Raw genomic sequence first — 19,941 nt, forward strand, 5'->3', positions numbered from 1 at the left:
TCACATATTCTTGTCAGTGTTTGTAATCCCTATTGATGTTTGGTTCATATTCCTGCATGTTTCTGTACTCAGTGCGGACAAGTGGATATCTGAGATCTGGTCGATATTATGTGGGAAGGAAAATGTATTTCGAATTGATTTGAGGATGTATGGTTAGCTTTACCCCAGGTCTATTTTTTCTTAAGTAGAAGCTATTGCTGTGTCTTTTATGTGTACCAATTATATGACATATATGGCTAGGGATGATGAACAAATTGGGTTCTTTCCTTCCTCTTGTCGCCATCACCTTATGCTTGTTGTGTCTTTTTTGCCTCTACTCTTTTTCGCCTGTCAGGAATCAACTGTGATTCCTTTCAAAAGCTCAAAAATGAGAAATCTTTTCCTGTATCTCCCACAGTGTCTGGGTCGACCTGTTTAATGTCTGTCTGACCAGTGGCAGGTTTAGTTCTTGCTGACTGAGCCTCATCCCTGATCATCAAGCACAGAGCTTAAATTTAATGTAACTATAAATTAGTCACGATGATATTATTAAGTGTTTCCTGTTTGTTAGTGAACTGCAAAACTGCTAGCCTGATATTAGAAAACAATTACCTTCTGGATTTAAATACATTATACAATGGCAGGCATCTACTAGTGGCTCTTTTCTCCCAAAATATTTGGTATAACATTGTGGTACATTGAGTCAAAGAAATAATAAAAAGAGACATTAGTCTTTGAGCAACGTGATCTGTGTTTGCAGTTAAATGTAAAAAAATGAAACTTGAGCCTTGCTTTACTGACATGCTCTCGCTAGGCATACTATTATTTTATTTTTTCCGTCAGCAAGGTGTGTATGCAGTGAGAAAGCCTGTATCTGTCTGAGTGGGGATTCCTTTTTATTAATAAACGCTAATATGTATATTAAAATGAATAAATCAACCTGGCTTTTTCTGAAAATGTAAATTTTTTTTTTATTTAACGTTTGTATTCATTATTACTTATACGTTTGAAACTACTATGTAATATGTTGGACAAGTGTAAATGTGATGGCTGTCATGGTTACGATGAATCAGGCCAACTGGCAACATTCAGAGACGGAGGGAGGGAAAGAGATGAAGCCATAAGAGACAGTGATAAAGATCATGAGATGGGGAGAGAGAGAGTTGGAGGGAGAGAGAGGGGGGAGAGAGAGAGAGAGATGGAGGCAGAGAGGGGAGCGAGAGAGAGAGATGGAGGGAGGGAGAGAGATGGAGGGATGGAGAGAGAGTGAGCGAGATGGAGGGAGGGAGAGAGATGGAGGGATGGGGAGGGAGGGAGAGAGAGATGGAGGAAGGGCGAGAGAGTGCGAAAGGGATGGGGAGGGAGAGAGAGGGAGAGGGAGAGAGATTGAGGAATGGTGAGAGTGCGAGAGAGAGTGCGATAGAGAGCAGGAGAGAGAGTGATAGAGAGCTACAAACATGGCCACGTGGTCACTCTGCATGCACAGGCATCGGATACAGGTTTACTTACCCTACTGTGTTTTCACCAGGTAAAACTTGGCACTGGTGTTGTTTTTATCTCACTGAGCTGAGGAACAGAGTGAGAACAGATTAATCTCTTAGTGACTTGGCAGGCTTTATTCACCACTCATCACTTCTGCTGCTGTTGATTTGATCTGTAATTTGTAAGCAGAATGTAGATAAGCAGATTAATAGAGTCTCATAATACTACTGAATATTTTAGTTTTTCTTCCTTTTTGCAGAAAGTGACTACCTAGACCAATAGATCTATATCCAATCAATTCAAGTATTTTTCTCTAATGTTTACTGTTGTGTTGTTGCAGAGCATCTTTGTGCAGTTTCAGTACAGCTCAGAAAAGGTGTTGCCCTCTGACGCTCTGCGTACGGCTCTGGCCAAGACGTTTCAGGATGAGCAGCGCTTCCAGCTGGGCATCATGGACGACGCTGCTGAGTGCTTTGTAAGTGCCCTTAAAGCTTGGATTGTATTCAGAAATAGGTTAGTGTTGAAGTGAAATCATACTCGATTCAAATATGTCATTTAAACAGGTTCATAAGAAACGAAGATGACTTGAACATCAACCATGTTTTTTAAACATACACATATGCTTGCTTTCTAAACTAACATAGTTTGCTATCAAATCAAGTGCAAAGAAATCAAGAAGTCATTTATGAGAGTTAGTAGACTCCCTTGTCCAGAACAACTTACCTTATACTTATCTCATGTATGTAACTCAACAGCCCAGCAGTCATAACTTGCTTTGATTTGAGCTAGTAGTCCAACATCTTCCTACATCTGTGCTGCCACTTCCCTGGCATGTGCCACTAATGTAGCATTCATTTAAAGTCTATTGAATTTACCTCTGCATATTCAAACGAATTATTTCCAGAAGGACGTCCAACACAGATGGGAACATTTGAGCTCAGCAATTGAGGAAAAAAGTGTGAAACTGGAAAGTCTGTGTCTAGGGTCAAAGAAAGTTCAGTTGTTTTACTCTGGATTGTGCTGTGTGGCTGCTAGGAAAGCAGTTGACTGTCATTTTTATTGCTAATACGTATTAATACCTAAAGAGCACAGAAAAGATGCATGTTGAATAGAAACATTAATAGTACTCGTATAGTATGCACATGCACACTAGCTGGTCAAAAGTATGTGGACACCTGACCAACACATCCATATGTGTTCTTCCCTGTACTGTTTCCACAAAGCTGGAAGCACACAATTGTCTTTGCATTATAATTTTCCTTTAATGGAACAAAGAAGCCCAAATCTATGCCAGCAGGACAGTGCTTTTGTACACAAGACAATATTGTCTGTGGTTTGCACAGAATAAAGAAGACTACAGTGTTGTGGTACAGTATAATGTTAAAAATGAACATTTTTACTAAACCCAAGATGGCTTTATTAAGAACCATGATCCATTAGAGCGGTGAGCATTTCTAAAATCATTTCAACATCCCCAAAAAAGAAAAATCTTAATTCGTTTTTTTTTAAAACACTTTTTTCCATCAATTTATTACGTGTCAAATTTGAAATGTGACTTTGTCTGATGAATTAATTTGCTCTGGTAGAAGAAATCTTGAAGACGTGTGTGCTCTTACAGCACAGCTCGGCTCTGTTTATTTTGGCTACCATTAATTCGCGCCTTGGGTCTGTCAAGGCGAGCAGAAGGAAAGGTCATGTTTGATCACTTGTCACCTCTGTTTTCTCCTTTTTTCCCACTGAACTAGAGATGCAGCTATTTTCTGCATTTTGTTCCTGTGAGCTCTGAGTATCTGGAGCAGCCGGACCCTGCTATCTCTGAGGCTGCTTTTCCTCAGTAATACTAGTCTCTGCTCAGCGTACACATGTATAACAGTTTTGAACAGCATTTTACTTAAGTTTAACTCTCAGTGTGAAGACCAGGGCATCCTCGTGCTCTTCCACAGGGAGCAGTTAAACCAAATACCCCTTGATTGCTGGGATCAATATACATAAGGCACTAAGGATAAATCGTCTCCGCTTCTTAGCACTTCTTTAAAGGCAAGACCGGTAGATTCTTCATTTACTTAAACACAGTACAGCTTCTGGAGTTCTTCATATTGTTTATACCTGTTAGTATCCACTGACAGGACCAAAGAACAAGTCAAGAACAGTTTGTTTTGTTGGAAGTAGCTCTTGGCTGTTAAAAAGCGAGAAAGTGTCGCTTTGACTGACGTAAATTACTCTCTCTTTTTAATTTATAATAAAACAAATAGTATCTTGTTACTAAGCTAACAATTTCTAGCTGGTCTTTCTCAAACATTGAGAACTACAACAATTTTTCTTAAGTTTGCAATCTATTAAATGTCACTATCACTAAAAAAATTCCTCCCATGATTTAATGTTAGCTTCTATAAACTTTAGTGCAATAGCTAACATGGATAATAGATACCTTTATTGGTCTGTTTTGTTAATCTGATATTATCTAGATCAGCAATTGTTTGATACAGAACTAAAATGAACCACTATCAAATGTTATAGTGAGTTAAATAGCACCTAACTATAGTAAAAACACCCACATGTAATAAGATGTGACTAATGTGTCATGGAGAAACATTGATGGTTTACATTCATAGATAAAACACTTTATTTTTCTCTGTTCAAACTTTAACTTTCTCACCTTAGTTTTACCTTTCTCTTTTTCTACACATCCCTCCAGCCTTGGACTTCTAACACCACCCAAAGCACACACGCATACACATCCTATGAGAATTAGTTAGTTGGACTGTAGCTGGATGCCACTCCATGAACCTTGTGTTTTCCCTCTCACACTTGCATCATATTCCTGGATAATAATAGAGGTTATAAAATATATTCTATTAGTGTTTGATCACTCATCTAAAATGGGGAGTTCAGTGAAAGTGCACACAGTCCCACAGACACAGAAAGCACCCTCAGTCCCACAATGACTTGCTCACCGTCTTCCTCTATGCCTCTCTCAGGAGAACATCCTCATGCGTATCCACTTTCACATCGCTGATGAGAGCAAGGAGGACATCTGTACGGCAAAACACTGCATTCCACACCAGAAGTTTGCTATGACGCTCTTCGAGCAGGTGAGGCTCCATCTCCTACTGTGTCCAGGGACAGTTATTTCTCAGAGCTATATTTACTTTTATGGAAACACATTGTCGTATATAAGAGACATTCTTCTCTTTCCTTGTTGTATGTCGTCTTAAAGCTAGTGAAATGCACCATCAATAAATGCACTGATAATCACACTAGATACATAAATGAGCCGTTTTGCTCTCATTATATTTATCGTCCTGATGCCTGTTTATCTCTAGTGTGTGTGTGGGAGCTGTGGAGCCTCATCGGATCCTCTGCCTTTCATTCAGATGGTGCACTACATCTCCACCACCTCTCTATGGTGAGTACAGCATTCTTTTCTTCTTGTTAGGACACTGGGGTCAGTGCGCAGGGTCAGCCCTGATATTATCCATGATATGGTGCCATGAACAAGAGGCCCAACGACAGGGCTAGCTTGGCAGTGCTGATGCTTGAACCTCTGACCTTCTGATCAATAATCCTGATCTACCACTGCCCCTCCGGAGCAAATCAGTGATCAGTCACATCAACCTGCATCATAGCAGTTAGCAGAAAAATGAAGGAAGGCATTATCTGATTATTTAAAACAAAATACAGGTGAATGGGACTTTTGTAGATAATGATGGCAGTTTTGTTCCTTACTGTGTATTGTGATGGCCTGCCTGTGGCTAGGGCTAGAAAGCAATGGGGTTTTAGTGGGAAAGGTTGGAGTCTCTAGGTTGTATCCGTGTCAGAGAGATTAATTTGTCTTAGTGGGGGGGATGCATTTATTTATTTATTACTAAAGTGGAGACTTGGGTATGGGTGTGTTTTTTACTGAGACAAGTGGGCGTATCTAAGTGGAACAGATGGGCTAGTATAGCTCAAAGACAGTACCTCAAAAAGTTTTTTTAGTGGGCACTTAACATTTAAAATGAGTTATTTATATATTTATAAACATGACTTAAAATCTCTCACATGCTTCATTCGACTTCTCATTCGAGTCCAGGCCAGAATTCATCTCAAATCAAATACTGTAGTATTTACAGCATCAACAACAGCAGCAACATCTCAGTTATAAGACAGGGCCTTGTGTACAGACATGGTGATTTGACGTCACTTGCTGAACTCAAGTTGAAGGTTTTTTTATGGATATTCTATTGAAGTTGGAAACTTTAGTCAAATACAGAAATAACTATGCTAATGCTAATAATCTTAGCATTGTGGGCATTTAATTATTGCTTCTTTTTTTAGCTTTTCTTGGCAGATAGCATCTTTAAATGATGGCTCATAACTAGTCACCGTGTTATTAGAGAAAATGATGATTTGTTGATTTGTTATAGGCGTTTATATGTGGCAAATCTCTATACAGATAAAATCCTGATTAGCAAGATGCATGGTTCATAAACCTAAGTGTATGTGGGTCACAGAAACTCTGGGCTCTTCTGCACTCTTTGGCTCTTACTTCCTTCTGTCTCTGGAGATAAAGTGTAATGTTCTTATTTTAAAACGATCTATTCATTCTGTATCTTTATTTAATGACTTGCAAAAGCTATTACAAATGTGAAGCTAATAAATGGATCTGTAGCCGTGTAAAACACTATTGCACTGCATAGTGCCTGAGGGAAAGAAAAAAGTCATAGAAATCCAGAGAAAGCATCTCCCGATGGAGCACATTTTCGATCATATCAGGTGGATTTTTCATTATAAGAACATCTATTGTGCAGCCAGTGAATTGAATCTACACTCCATCACCCTTGCACCTGAACAAGGGACAGAGAATCCATTTCCAGTCAGTAGTGTAGTATTTTCCGAAGGAGGACAAGCTCTGAAGCAAACCGAGTAAGCATGTAGCTGACTTCAGAACAGAGACAGTGGGATGCGAGAGGGCTGGGATTTGTCCAGTGCAGACTCAGCATTACCTCAACACCTCACACAGAGAGAGCACATGGTGAAGAGCTCAGCCACATGCGCTGCAGGATATGATGGTGTATGATGGAATAAGAGAAGCTGGGGCGTTTTTATTGCGGTTCGAATGAAGAATGTGACTGTTCCTGTGGCAAAGACTGTAGTATAGCTGTAGCAGTCGCTGTGTGTGTGTGTGTTAATGTGCCCCCGGAAGCAGTGTAACAGCAGTCACCTTGCAGGCATGTGCACACACATACTGTATATTCTCACATACTAGCATACTCATGCATTTAAACAAATCACACACATTTATTATGATGTTGTTTTTTGTATTTTTTATTATTATTATTTTAGCATTTTTATAAATATTGTGTGTAAAAGGAGGGCTATATGATCATTTTGACTTTGTGGGGACATATAGCTGGTCCCCATAGATAAATAAAAATACCACTACAGATAGTTATATATACTGTATATATATGAATGTGTGTGTGTTACAGTAACCAGGCCGTAAGGATGTTGGAGTGCAGGGAGAAGCCAACCCCTGACATGTTTGGGGAACTGCTTAGAAATGCTAGCACCGTGGGAGACCTGCGCAACTGTCCGGTAAGTGCACACATATGTGCATGTGCACGCACACACACACCCCACTTTTACATTTGCCAATAATATCAATGTGTGTGTTTGTGTATACACAGTGTTTTATGTGTTTGAGGATTCAAACAGTCAGCTTCATAACTACTGGCCTATTGGACTACTCACCAAAAATGCGGGATTCAATTCTTTTTTTCGTTTGCTTCATGATACTAGAGGCCAGAGTATTCTCTCGCTCTCTCTCTGTCTCTCATATCACAATTTCCATTACAGTCACTTGTTAATTACAAAGATGGAAGTGTGTGTTGATGTGAGAAGATTTCTCAGTATAGCATGTTGCAGTATCCAAATCCAAAACTCAAAAAAAGCAGATTTGTTCTTGAATTCTAATCAGAAAATGTTGAACCAGAAATTGTGGCCTTAACTGCAATTATGCCAAAAGAAGGTCCTCATAAAGATAGTAATACAAAACGTATGTTGTGTAGATGTGGGTGTGTTGCTCATGTATGCAGATTTGGCACAAACATCTTTGCAGCCTGTGAGCGGGGCAGTTCCTAGTTGTGAGGACTTTTTGTTGTCATCCACTAACACACTGACACAACCCTCAAAATAAAAGATAAAAAAAAAACCACACAACACACACATACACGCACGTCTCTGTGCTTTAGTAAGACATTTCATTTTAGTTTTGTTTAACTGAACCATGAACGGATATGGTGTGACCGGTTTTAAAAAGTGCTAACATAATGGGTTTATGTTTTGGTTAATCAAACACATTTGGTTCCAGTCTTCTCTTCAGTAATCTGTTAATCTTCGCAGTCAGTATCGCTATTTTGCAAAGTAACGCTCTTTTCCGTCTGCCTTCATGTTGCTTACAGGGTAACTGTGGAGAAAAGCTCCGTATTCGTCGTGTGCTCATGAACTCTCCTGAGATCATCACCATTGGCCTGGTGTGGGACTCGGAAAACTCAGACCTCGCTGAGGATGTCATCCACAGCCTGGGCACCATCCTGCGTCTCGGAGACGTAAGACACACACTACACACACTTGCATATTCTGTTTAGCTCAATATTGTGTACCACCTCCATGTAAATTACTCCCCTAGCATAGACTCTGGCATTAAAATGAGTGACTGGTAAAACATACTTTCTGCACCGATACCGCTATCTGTTGCAAGATGCTCGTCTTCATCACATGCCTTCTTGACACGTAATACATTTAGGATTGCTCTCGAACACGTCATAGTATAACAATCAACAGTGGATTATAATGACTGTCTCCTTTTTGTTCTAGGTTTTGATTCATGGTCTTTTAAAAGTATGGTGTCAAGCTCCCTGCTACTTTGGCCTTTAGCAGAGCCACTGTGTAACATTTAAAAATGCTTACAAACGGAACTCATTATTTTCAAGACCTTTAAATGTTGCAGGGCCTCTGACTATCTGTGTGTGTCTGTGTGTATGTGTCTGTGTGTCTGTCTGTGTCTGTGTGTGTGTGTGTCTGTGTCTGTGTCTGTGTGTGTGTCTGTGTCTGTGTGTGTGTCTGTGTGTGTGTCTGTGTGTGTGTGTGTCTGTGTGTGTGTGTGTCTGTGTGTGTGTGTGTGTCTGTGTGTGTGTGTGTGTCTGTGTGTGTGTGTGTGTCTGTCTGTGTGTGTCTGTCTGTGTGTGTCTGTCTGTGTGTGTCTGTCTGTGTGTGTGTGTCTGTGTCTGTGTGTGTGTGTGTGTGTCTGTCTGTGTGTGTGTCTGTCTGTGTGTGTGTCTGTCTGTGTGTGTGTCTGTCTGTGTGTGTGTGTCTGTCTGTCTGTGTGTGTGTCTGTCTGTGTGTGTGTCTGTCTGTCTGTGTGTCTGTCTGTCTGTCTGTGTGTCTGTCTGTCTGTGTGTCTGTCTGTCTGTGTGTCTGTCTGTGTGTGTGTCTGTCTGTGTGTGTGTCTGTCTGTGTGTGTGTGTGTCTGTCTGTGTGTGTGTCTGTCTGTGTGTGTGTCTGTCTGTGTGTGTGTCTGTCTGTGTGTGTGTCTGTCTGTGTGTGTGTCTGTCTGTCTGTGTGTCTGTCTGTCTGTGTGTCTGTCTGTCTGTGTGTCTGTCTGTCTGTCTGTCTGTGTCTGTCTGTCTGTCTGTGTCTGTGTGCGGCTGTCTGTGTGCGTCTGTCTGTGTGCGTGTGTGTTTGTCTGTCTGTGTGCCTGTGTGTGCATGTGTCTGTCTGCGTGCATGTGTCTGTCTGCGTGCATGTGTCTGTCTGCGTGCATGTGTGTGCATGTGTCTGTATGTGTGTATGTGTTTGCATGACCATACACATGTGTGTGGGTTGACCGGTCATCATTTGTGTGTGGATGTGTGTGTATGCATGTACAGGTGAGTGTTCTGTCATCATTTTTGCTGGGTATGTGTGAATAAGCCTGTACTTGCTCTTGTCTCACAGCTCTTCTCCAGGGTGACTGAGGAGAAGGCCAGGAAGGCAGAGCTCTACCTAGTGGGCATGGTGTGTTACTACGGCAAGCACTACTCCACTTTCTTCTTCCAGACCAAGATCCGGAAATGGATGTATTTTGATGATGCGCATGTCAAAGAGGTAAAGTTTTTACTGTATACAGACAGTTTTTCTTGTATACAGACTATTTTCAATAGTGTAATTGTGCAGTTTTTCCTCTGTGGATGCCTCATTAAATCAGTTCTGTACATATACTTTATTAACTCTCCTTTACTAATACAATGTAACAGGAGCTTATCACCATATGCTTCTTATTCTCCATTTTTTTCACCTGGTTTCTGAGGAGCGGTTGCTATGATGAGGTTTGGCTTTTTTTGTGCAAGAAAAGGGTAAGAAGGTGTTGGCGGAATTATGATCGAGCTGCATAGGATACGTTCCTGATAGAAACACCTCATTTTAATACAAACTGATTTTTTGTACCTTTGCTATAAGTGCTTGTTTGTAGGTTTTGTGGTCACACAAGTTGCTCTTGATGGTTAGCAGGTCATGTGATCATGGCAGACATTTTAGCTGTAACTGTAAAGTATCCCAAAAAGTCTAAAACTCTCAGGAATGCTGCTTCTACTGGGATTTTTGAAAAAGGTAAAATGCGAGGTATTTCCAGGGATGTACATGCACAGGGCTGTGAACATGAATTACATACATGACCCATTTAGACAAGGCTAAAATCCCAGAGATGCAGTGGTAATAATCACGTTATCCCAATTCCCATGTACAACTAACCCCATCTGAATAGGGCTATGGAAAGAATATATTACTGTTAAACAGTGTTATTAAAATATTTTAAAGACTTTAAAGGGCATTATTTATTTACTTTATTTTATTTTATTTTGAAATGTTTTAATGGTTGTCTGAAATTCACATTTGATTTAGAGAAAATGAACATAAAAGAAGGCAATTTAAATAAACACAGGGGAACCATGTGGATAAATTACAACACACAGTTGATGGTGTGAACACACTTTGATACAAAAAAGTATAGATAGATATAAAGCTTCCTATGTCATCTGTGGTGAATATGCTTGGTCCAGTTTTATCAGACATAAGTAAGTATTACTTTATAACTTTGATTGAGCTCATATGTGGACTCTTGTTGCTGAATTGATCAAAAATATTCAGCTTTTCCTGAATGTATTAAGTATTTCTTTTTCATGACAAGCAATTTTAATACTAACAATCTGTCCTGTTTAACATACAGACCCATCTAAAGGTATTGTAACCACAAGGCCAGTCTGTTTATTCTTGCTATCGACTGAAGACATTTACTATAGGATTGAGATCAAAAGATGAACATGAGCGGAGATTTTCCTGATATTTAGATTTCTAAGTTGTTAGTGTTAAATACCTTAGAACACTGCACTTTCTGGATATTTAAAGGATATTCAAGCATTTACTGCATTTTAAATCAATCCTGAGCGAGGTAACATTTCAAGCTGATGAAAAAGGGGGATTCTTTGCAGTCTATTCCACTGTGGTGAAAATTCACATTAAGAATTCTCTCTAAAATTTCTCAGTCTGACGTAAACATAAATGGTTTAAATATCTAATAAAAAAGCTGTATAATTTAGTACTGTAAAATGCATATTCTGAGAATAGAGTACAGAAGAAGAATTGCCCTGTGCAGGCAGATTACTCAGACGTACAGTTGTAGAGCGGTGGGGTTGATCAGCTACATGCTGGGTGGTTTGGAGAAGCTTGAATCCACTTGTTATCCCTGGGATTTTAAGCCTGTTATTCTGCAGAACCACAAAAGCAAGGGTGTAATTCAAACCTGACAGATGGCCACTGGTACATAGTACTCACAGGCAAGATGTTTTCCTGTGGCAGAGTGTTTGTGTGAGTGAACAGCTGTCAGTCCTCTTTAATCCTCACTGTAATTGCTGTGCACCTCAATGTTATTTTGGGACTCATGACCACATTTAATGAGATCAACATGATGAACCCAGTCAGGGTTAGTGGAAAAGTATCTGGTTATAATGACTCATTTACTAAAGTGGATTTTCTGACTGCATGGTCACATTAAATGGCTTGTGGATCATCCCTGAACTGACCAGTTCATTTATTCATTCATTCTGATTGTCTGTCTGTTTTTCTCTGTGTCTCTCTCTCTCTCTCTCTCTCTCTCTCTCTCTCTCTCTCTCTCTCTCTCTCTGTCTGTCAGTCTCCCCTGTCTGTCTCTCTCTCTCTCTCTCTCTCTCTCTCTCTCTCTCTCTCTCTCTCTCTCTCTCAGTCTCCCCTGTCTGTCTGTCTGTCTGTCTCTGTCTCTCTCTCTCTCTCTCTCTCTCTCTCTCTCTCTCTCTCTGTTTGTCTCTCTCTGTCTGTCAGTCTCCCCTGTCTGTCTGTGTCTCTCTCTCTCTCTCTCTCTCTCTCTCTCTCTCTCTCTCTCTCTCTCTCTCTCTCTCTCTCTCTCTCTCTCTCTCACACACTTTCTCTCTGTCTGTTGCTCTCTCTCTCTCTCTCTCTCTCTCTCTCTCTCTCTCTCTCTCTCTCACTTTCTCTCTGTCTGTTGTGCTCTCTTTCTCTCTCTGTCTTCCCTCTCTCTCTCTCTCTCTTCCCTCTCTCTCTCTCTCACTTTCTCTCTGTCTGTTGCGCTCTCTCTCTCTCTCTCTCTCTCTCTCCCTCCCTCATCCCCCCTGTATGGGACACCAGTACATCATAGGGCTCAAATGACAGCTACTGTTGTAGATACAAAAAATGTATCCTTACCTATAACTTTATAATTAAACACCAAAACTTTTCTGCCTGATTAGAACTGTCAGCGTTCTTGGGTTAACCCAACCTCTAGCACACAAAGCTCTCTACATATTGCTAACATACATATTGCTAACATACATATTTATAAGGACATTGTAGGGGAAAAGGGGGAATAAACTGCGAGATGCTGTTGTAAGAGGGGGTGAAGTGGTTGGGGATGAATTGGTTGTACCTAAATAGTACCACAGACTGCTCTGAATAAGATACAGTAATAGCTTCACCACAGAACTAAAGTCAATAGAAAGAAACTAATCAGAAAGCCCACAGTCTGGTGTTGTACTCTACAGACATGCGTTGTGGTTTGGGTTTAGCAGGACTTCATTTCTGCAGTAACATTCTTGATCCAGGACAGTTGCACACGAAGCAGTTTCTTTTTTTTTTGTTTGGATTCATCAGGGCAGTGTATGGGCACAGGGGCAGCATGTGAGTTGCAAAACAAGGATATCCCTCTATTGTTTATCCCCTCCAGCTGGACAGCAGTGGGGTGTGGTTTGCACAGGATTCTCTCTCTCTCTCTCTCTCACACACACACACACACACACACACGTCTCTTTCTCCCGGGTTGTTTTTATGTCCTGTCTTCATGTGTCTATGCAAGGAGCAGAGAGGAAATCGGTTTAGGAAAACCTTACAAAAAAAAAAATAGGATTTCTTATCCGGCTTCTAAAACAAACTTCGGAACTGCGTAACGATCTTGTCGCCATTGAGATATTCCTGCGCGTAATAAAATGTTGCTTTTATAGCATTCTTAATTGTCAAAATTTGAGCTGAGTTCAAACGCATGAGAACAGTTTCTATTCTTGTGCGCTCTGACCCTTCCTCTCGTTGTCTCTCTCACAGATCGGGCCAAAATGGAGGGATGTGGTGTCTCGTTGTATAAAGGGTCATTACCAGCCACTTCTGCTTCTCTACGCTGACCCACGCGGAACTCCAGTGTCTGTGCAGGACTTGACCTCTCGCTTGGACCTTCACCACTACACCAAAACCTACTACGACAGCGAGGACTCTGGTAAATCAGCTGCTAACTGCAGTTTTATGTCACAAATACAACCGGTGGGATAAGCATATTTTTTTTTAGCTCTTTAGTAAAGGCCAAGCCTGAAATGTTGACATTTCTTACAGTTAGTTCTTTTTCCTCAGTTGAAATAATGGCCAGTGTTTTTACGTCAGTACTGTGGAATTTACACTTCCAGGTGTTTCATATTTGAAATAAATAGCATGCTATCCGCATTTAATACTGTGCTTAACTTTATCTTACTTCTGCTTTTGTCTTAGTACTGTAAATTTTTCACCATTTTATTTATTTTTTTATTTAATTTTCCCTCAGGTCGTGAGCCGTCAATTTCGAGCGACACACGAACAGACTCCTCAACAGACAGCTATAGCTATAAACATTCCTACTCACACCACGAGTCCATGGCCTCACACTTCTCGTCAGACTCCCAGGGAACCATTGTTTGCAACCCTGAAAACGGCGCATCGCGCAGCAGTCTTGATACTACGGGTACTTGATACTACGTCCGAACACGTTCAAACACAACCCAATACGCACATACTCTCATGCTTGTTCTAAAAAAAAAATATATATATAATTTTTAAATAAATAGATAAAATATAGAACCATAGATTTTCAAAAATTACTTATTTACAAATGCCTAGTCAATGCATGAGACTAAAACCGTAGTCACAGTCATAAATATTTTTAAACTCTATGACCGGAGTATTTTATGACTGTACTTCTCTCCTTGATTTTTAATCCAAAGGCCCTCTGACTGACAGTGAGCCTGCTCAGCGTCACACCCCTAGAAAAAGTGGGACCACAGACAGGAAGAGTGGAATCGTGGAGAGGAAGAGGAGTGCCAGCCGACCCCGCCGATTTGACGAAAGAAGTCGAGCATCTAAGACTGACGAGGTGTCTTCTGCAGGATACCACAGTGAGGGTATGCAGCATAACACACAAAGTAGAGGATTAATGCAGGAAAGATCTATCAGGAAGTACACCACAACACCAGACATGTTGAAAAATGTGAAGCCTTATAACAGTCTGAGATCAGCAGCCGCTTAGTAACTGAATTGGGCTTGATGGATTTGTGTTTTCTGTCTTGTCTGTCACTATTACATGTACTTATCCCTCTTGTCTTTTTTTATAATTATTTTAGGTGAGACACTGAAAGAGCAACAGGTCCCACGGGGCACCCCTAAACCCTGCTCTAGCCGTTTACGGGATTTTAAAGAGAGCATGAGCAGCATCATCCTGAGCCGGCCGCAATCCGCTGACAGCACCAGCAGCGAGTCCAGATCCAGCTCCGGTGGAGGACGATATAGGTCAGCCTGGAAACCACGCCGAGACGCTCTTAATATCGACAGCATTTTTGGCAGAGACAGACGCAAGCAGGCCGGCTACGCGCCACTGGGCACCGTATTACCTGAGGATCCCAGCCACCAGGGAGCACTGACCGGCTCAATGGTTAAAATGGGTTTTGGTGCCAGTTCTGCATCTAAGACGCTGCCATCAACTCAAGGCAAGAGGATGGAACCCCCTCGTCTCATCCAGAGGATGGAGAGTGGGTATGAAAGCAGTGAGAGAAACAGCAACAGTCCTGTGAGCCTGGACATCCCCATTAATGAGGGAGCTGTGAACGGATCACACGGGTATTCACACACACACACACCTCCAGTCAATAAAGTTGTTACACTACCTTAAAAAACAGCGACAAACAGATAGTAAGCAAAGTGCAATACAATCATTTTAAATGATTTCAAGATAAAGCAAGGCTCTGAAACAGAACAAGAAACCTATAGTAATAATAAAACTACAAGAAAACAGAACAAGAAAACTATATAGTAATAATAATTATAGTGAGATTCTTACACTTTTGCCATTTTAATTAAGCACATGTCTAAATCTTTTTTTTTTTTTTTTTTTTTTTGTTATTTAAAGATTTTATTTTTAAAATAGTTTATATTGACTGTCAAAGATGAAATATTTTCTACAGTTAAACAAGGCCCCGTGCAGTTCTAAATACAGGGATAAATTGCTTGTAGTTGTACAACAGACACAGGTACAGGTGCTAGCATGAGTTTAGCTTAGCTCACAAAGGCATAGATGTTTGATTACAGCTGGTCACATGTCATACAGCACATATTGCAGACACACTTACTGATCCTGGTTTCTCTTACGCTTACGTCCCAGTGTAAAAGACACAGGTTTGATAAAGCCTCCTTCCGGCGTCAGCCCCCCGTGGAAGAGTGTACAGAAGTCGAAAAGCAGCAGCTCCCTTCTGCAGGATGTCAAAGCCTCCATTAGAGGAACCAGTCATATGAGCCCTGGTGTGTCATTTCTACTGTATACATATTAAGAAGTTTGCTGAACATTATTTTAATGCACTTGAATTGAATTTAATTGAATGTGAAATTTGATTTGATTTGATGTAACCAAACTTGTTGGGACATCATTGACATTATTATTTAGCTACAGTAACAGAAAGACTTCATTAGAAACGTTGGTTTGCAGCCTCAGAGGCACGAAGTGAGCTGGACGAGCTCCAGGAGGAGGTGGCGCGAAGGGCAAAAGAGGAGGAGCTTCAGAGAAGGCAGGAAAAAGAGAAAGAAGCAGCGATGGGCTTCAACCCCAAACCCAGCAAGTTCATGGACCTGGATGAGCTGCAGAACCAAGGTTAGAGTCTTAACAGGGCTAAACAGCTGGGGCATCTGTGGGGCTTTACTGCTGCTTGGGGCTGCGTGTGTGTGTGTGTGTGTGTGTGTGTGTGTGTGTATGCAGTAACCAGTCATGTTTGTTGATCACTAACGTCTTAATGCCTGTGCACGAGTGTGTAGGTGTGCGGGTTTCCGGGCTTCAGTGTGATGCAGTGCTTTGTGGTGCATGTAATCTGCAGGTAAAGGGGACGGCTTTGAGCGGTGTGTGCTGGACGCTGAAGCTTTGTTAGATCAGTCTCTGAGGTTGGAGCAGGCAGGCGAGGTCGCTGCCGCACTCTCTGTGGTTAACGAAGCCGTGTGTAAGTAGCACTAACCTACCTTCAGAATCCTGTCCTCCACATGTGTCATCTTCACCACCTGTTTGTCTATACGTGTAGCATATATACTGTGTGTGTTTGTTTCCTTTATCTGGTTTCGAGTAATACAGTCTTTGTACACTTTTAATAGTACAACACATGCATTACTGTATCATCTTTTTCAAAAAACGATGATTTGTCTTGAAGTAGAGTGTCAGTCTGTGAGCTGTGTACCTTTATCTAATCCGTACTGAGCAGATTGGCAAAAAGATGTTTATTATGATTAGAGTTTTGTTTTTCGACAGCTAGTTTTAGAAATCCTCGTAAACGCACGGCTCACGCATACATTTTATGACTTAGTGGCGGAATAAAAAATGACTTCATTAAACTCTATGAAACGAAAGTAATACTGTGGTGATTGGGGTTCGGACAATTTACTGTCGATCTGTCGTTCTGTAATATGAATGCGGCTTTACTCACAAACACAATGATAACATTCTCAAGACACGTCGGACACATCTACACTGAATGTTTGACTATTTTATACCTTGAGGAAGGGTTTAAAAATGTCACCAAAGGGAATTTATTCATTATAATTTTTAAATGAGAATACAGCTTGAGGTGTTTCTCTGAGCTGCACCTTCCCTGGACATCGTCACTAGTTGTCATAGTAATTCTCCAGGAGTCACGGACGAGCTTAGCTATGAATCTGAAGTTAGCTTTTCTCTTTTGAAATCCTCTCAGGGTTTTTATCAGCTTATGCGTGCAATGACCTGCATTCAAGTACAAAACAAACCCCACTACATGCTAAGCTCTTTCAGTTTTATGTCCTAAACTCTTTCGTAGAATGTCTTGGTGCAGATAGTGATGGGGAAGAATTTCTCAAAGCATCTTCACCTCTCTGCTGTCATATTATCTAAAATGAGGCAGTAGTTGTCATGGGAACGGGAGGCCAGGGCATTAGCTCTATGGCAGCTTCTTAATATGCTTCTTTGTCAACATGTGTCTGTGTGTCATCGCTGCGGTCAGATCCGTCTTACTTTCAGCTCTTGGCTTAATGCTGGGTGTGTTCTGCTTTTGTTTTTATGTACGAATATTTATGTATAACATTCCTAAACACACACACAAAGATTTCTTTTATTTCCATTCATATGTTACATCAACCTTTCTCCTACGCCTGTGTTCAACAAGCTCCCCTGTGCACTTAGTAAAATCTTTATCAGCTTTTCTGAGCTCACAAGAAACTGTACATTGTAATTAGGCTCTTATTAAAGCTTGGAGGGATTTTTGAATTATTATTATTTATTTATTTATTTATTTAAGTTTTGGATTCAGTCTACAGTTTATTTTAAGTTTATTCCATGGCTGAATGCAACTCATTTTAATTTTACAAAATTAACATTCATCACAATTTAACTTTTTTTTTTTTTTTTCCCCTCTGGAAGGGTTTTAACATTTGTACAAGTTTACAGTATCAAATTTTCCAGCATTCTCCCTTCTTTCCCTCAGTTAATCCAACCCAGTGTGAGACTTTATTTGATACCAAATATATGTTTGCATGCATCCCATGACAAAACTTTTCTTTTTCTGCATCTTTTTATCCATTTCTTTCTTTTTTTTTTTCTTTCTTTCTTTCATTTTGTGTTTGCTGCTGAAGCTAAACTCAGGCATGCCATGCATGAAGGCAGTGCTAACGGACAGGGCAGGACAGTGGCTGAGGCCCGACTGCAAAAGTGTATGAGGAGGGCGCGAGGCCAGCAGCAGCGCTTGCAGCAGCAGGAGAAGCAGCAACAGCAACAGCAGCAGCAAGAGGAGAAGGAGGAGGAGAGGGAGGAAGAGCAGAAGCAAAAACTGCCTTTCAGGTACCTGCTGCTGGCTCTGATCTGTGTGCGTGTGTGTATGGACACACTCCAACCGGAGCGTCTGCACATTGCACCTCTGTAGGAAATGACAAGCTGCTTAATTGAGATGATTGACAGGAGAGAAATAAAGGGAAAAGACAACAGGTTTTACTGTCGGTTGTGTCGGTTGCACAGGGGACGGCATTACATCATTTTATGTAAATTGAGAGGCGTGTTTCTACTGAGGTTCTCAAACTTTTCTGAGGAACTATAGTGTTCTGAAAACACACAAGTTCCTGGTTTGGCCAGAAACAAGTGAAAAGTTAAGACTGTCAGGTTGGTTTTTATTTTGCTTTTCCCTGCAATCTGTAAAACAAATGAATAAATAAATGAAGAAATGAATAAGACCAAAACTTTCCTAATTGATTACTAGCTAAATGACGGATCTTTAAATGAGTAGATTATGTAAAACTGCCATTTGACTAATCAGTGACATTTAGTATAAAAAGACACACTCATTTCTTTTCTCAGTTGAAATAACTACTTTGAAGCAGGTACTGAAAGATTGTGGGTATTTTGGCCTATGAATGTAGAAGCCCGGTTCCTCAGGTGTAACTGAACCTGAAGTTCTTGGGTTCCTGCAGGGGAAATGCGCCTAAACACTGAACAATAGACTCTCTCATTCGCTGCCATTAGTTTACATGGAAGTACTTGTTAATGTATGATAAGTTGTTATTTTAATTTCTTTTTTATTTTCTAGTGAGCAGCCTGTCAAGATCCAAATACTTCTGACAGAAGCTCAAGAGGAGGTTGTGGATGCGGTCTCAGAATCCTTAGGCCCACCATTATCATCCCCCATAAAGCCCCATTCCCCAGCTCCACCCACTCCTGATCTTTCCCACTCCTACTTCAGAGAGAGCCCTGAACGCCCTTCATCCAACGATAACCTGCAGCGTGTACACTCTCACTCAGACTCACTGGATCGTTCCTCTTCTCCTGCCCGTTCAACCTGTAAACCCAATGCCAGCCCTGTGCCTGTGTTCACAGTAAACGGTGCCCCCCACATGCCTTCACAAGTCAGAGACAATCCCGAAGCTCACACACATGGGCACAGTCATCACCCACCTGTGTCCCGGAGTTTCAGCGTCCCTCGCTCTTCCTCTTCCTCTGACCACTACAACTTAGAGGAGAAGCCACAGATGCTTTACTCGTATCAGTCACCCCTCTTTAACCATCTCCCACCGCAGTACCCTGATATCACTCCACCTGCACAGAATTCTATACCATCTTCTTCTTCATCCGCCTGCCACATACCACGCTCCAACTCACCGGCCAGACCTATGCCTGTAGAGCGCTGGGCTGAAAACGTCACCAGATACTACAACTCTCAAAATGCTTCGCAGCCATGTGGCTCACCTTGTGAAGAATTGTCTGAACTTGACTCACTCTACAGAGCCAGCTTGCGGGCTCCCAGCAAACCCAGAGGCTCTTGCGGGCCCAGTCCACTCCACACTGGAAGACAAGGTATTCAATTACTTCAAGAAAAACACTTCAAGGTTCAAGGGTCAGGTATGAAAGGGGCATCTTATGAGGGATACTGCAGCTTAGAAATTGAATCATTTGCATTATGTAGACTTTCTAGGAAAAATGGCTAAATCAGACTAAACAAAATTATAGACTACAGCCTCAGCCATAGATTTGGTTTCATTTTCATTTAATTTGGCCACAAAACAGCTTTCTAGAAATCCAGCTGTAGATTTAGATCTCTAATGAGTAACGGAAGGAAAACACAGAACTCAGATACCCTCCTACATGTAGTCTCGGGT

The 19,941-nt window shown here is 41.1% G+C and overlaps 1 protein-coding gene across 3 annotated transcripts in view; it reads left to right on the plus strand.

The window, feature by feature from the left end:
- Positions 1-19,941, plus strand: part of usp54a (ubiquitin specific peptidase 54a) — a 48,780-nt gene that overhangs the window by 21,787 nt on the left and 7,052 nt on the right. For 2 of the 3 annotated variants that reach the window (XM_060872832.1, XM_060872831.1), the window contains exons 4-18: positions 1,802-1,936; positions 4,440-4,553; positions 4,785-4,867; positions 6,933-7,038; positions 7,905-8,051; positions 9,439-9,588; positions 13,102-13,270; positions 13,589-13,765; positions 14,025-14,201; positions 14,421-14,913; positions 15,455-15,591; positions 15,776-15,937; positions 16,158-16,277; positions 17,932-18,136; positions 18,876-19,639. In XM_060872832.1, coding sequence (XP_060728815.1) covers positions 1,802-1,936; positions 4,440-4,553; positions 4,785-4,867; positions 6,933-7,038; positions 7,905-8,051; positions 9,439-9,588; positions 13,102-13,270; positions 13,589-13,765; positions 14,025-14,201; positions 14,421-14,913; positions 15,455-15,591; positions 15,776-15,937; positions 16,158-16,277; positions 17,932-18,136; positions 18,876-19,639 — 3,139 coding nt within the window. The remainder of the gene's footprint in view (positions 1-1,801; positions 1,937-4,439; positions 4,554-4,784; positions 4,868-6,932; positions 7,039-7,904; positions 8,052-9,438; positions 9,589-13,101; positions 13,271-13,588; positions 13,766-14,024; positions 14,202-14,420; positions 14,914-15,454; positions 15,592-15,775; positions 15,938-16,157; positions 16,278-17,931; positions 18,137-18,875; positions 19,640-19,941) is intronic. The other variant, XM_060872833.1, reaches the window with a different exon arrangement.

This window comes from Tachysurus vachellii, chromosome 6, assembly GCF_030014155.1.
Source record: "Tachysurus vachellii isolate PV-2020 chromosome 6, HZAU_Pvac_v1, whole genome shotgun sequence".
Lineage (NCBI taxonomy): Eukaryota > Metazoa > Chordata > Actinopteri > Siluriformes > Bagridae > Tachysurus > Tachysurus vachellii.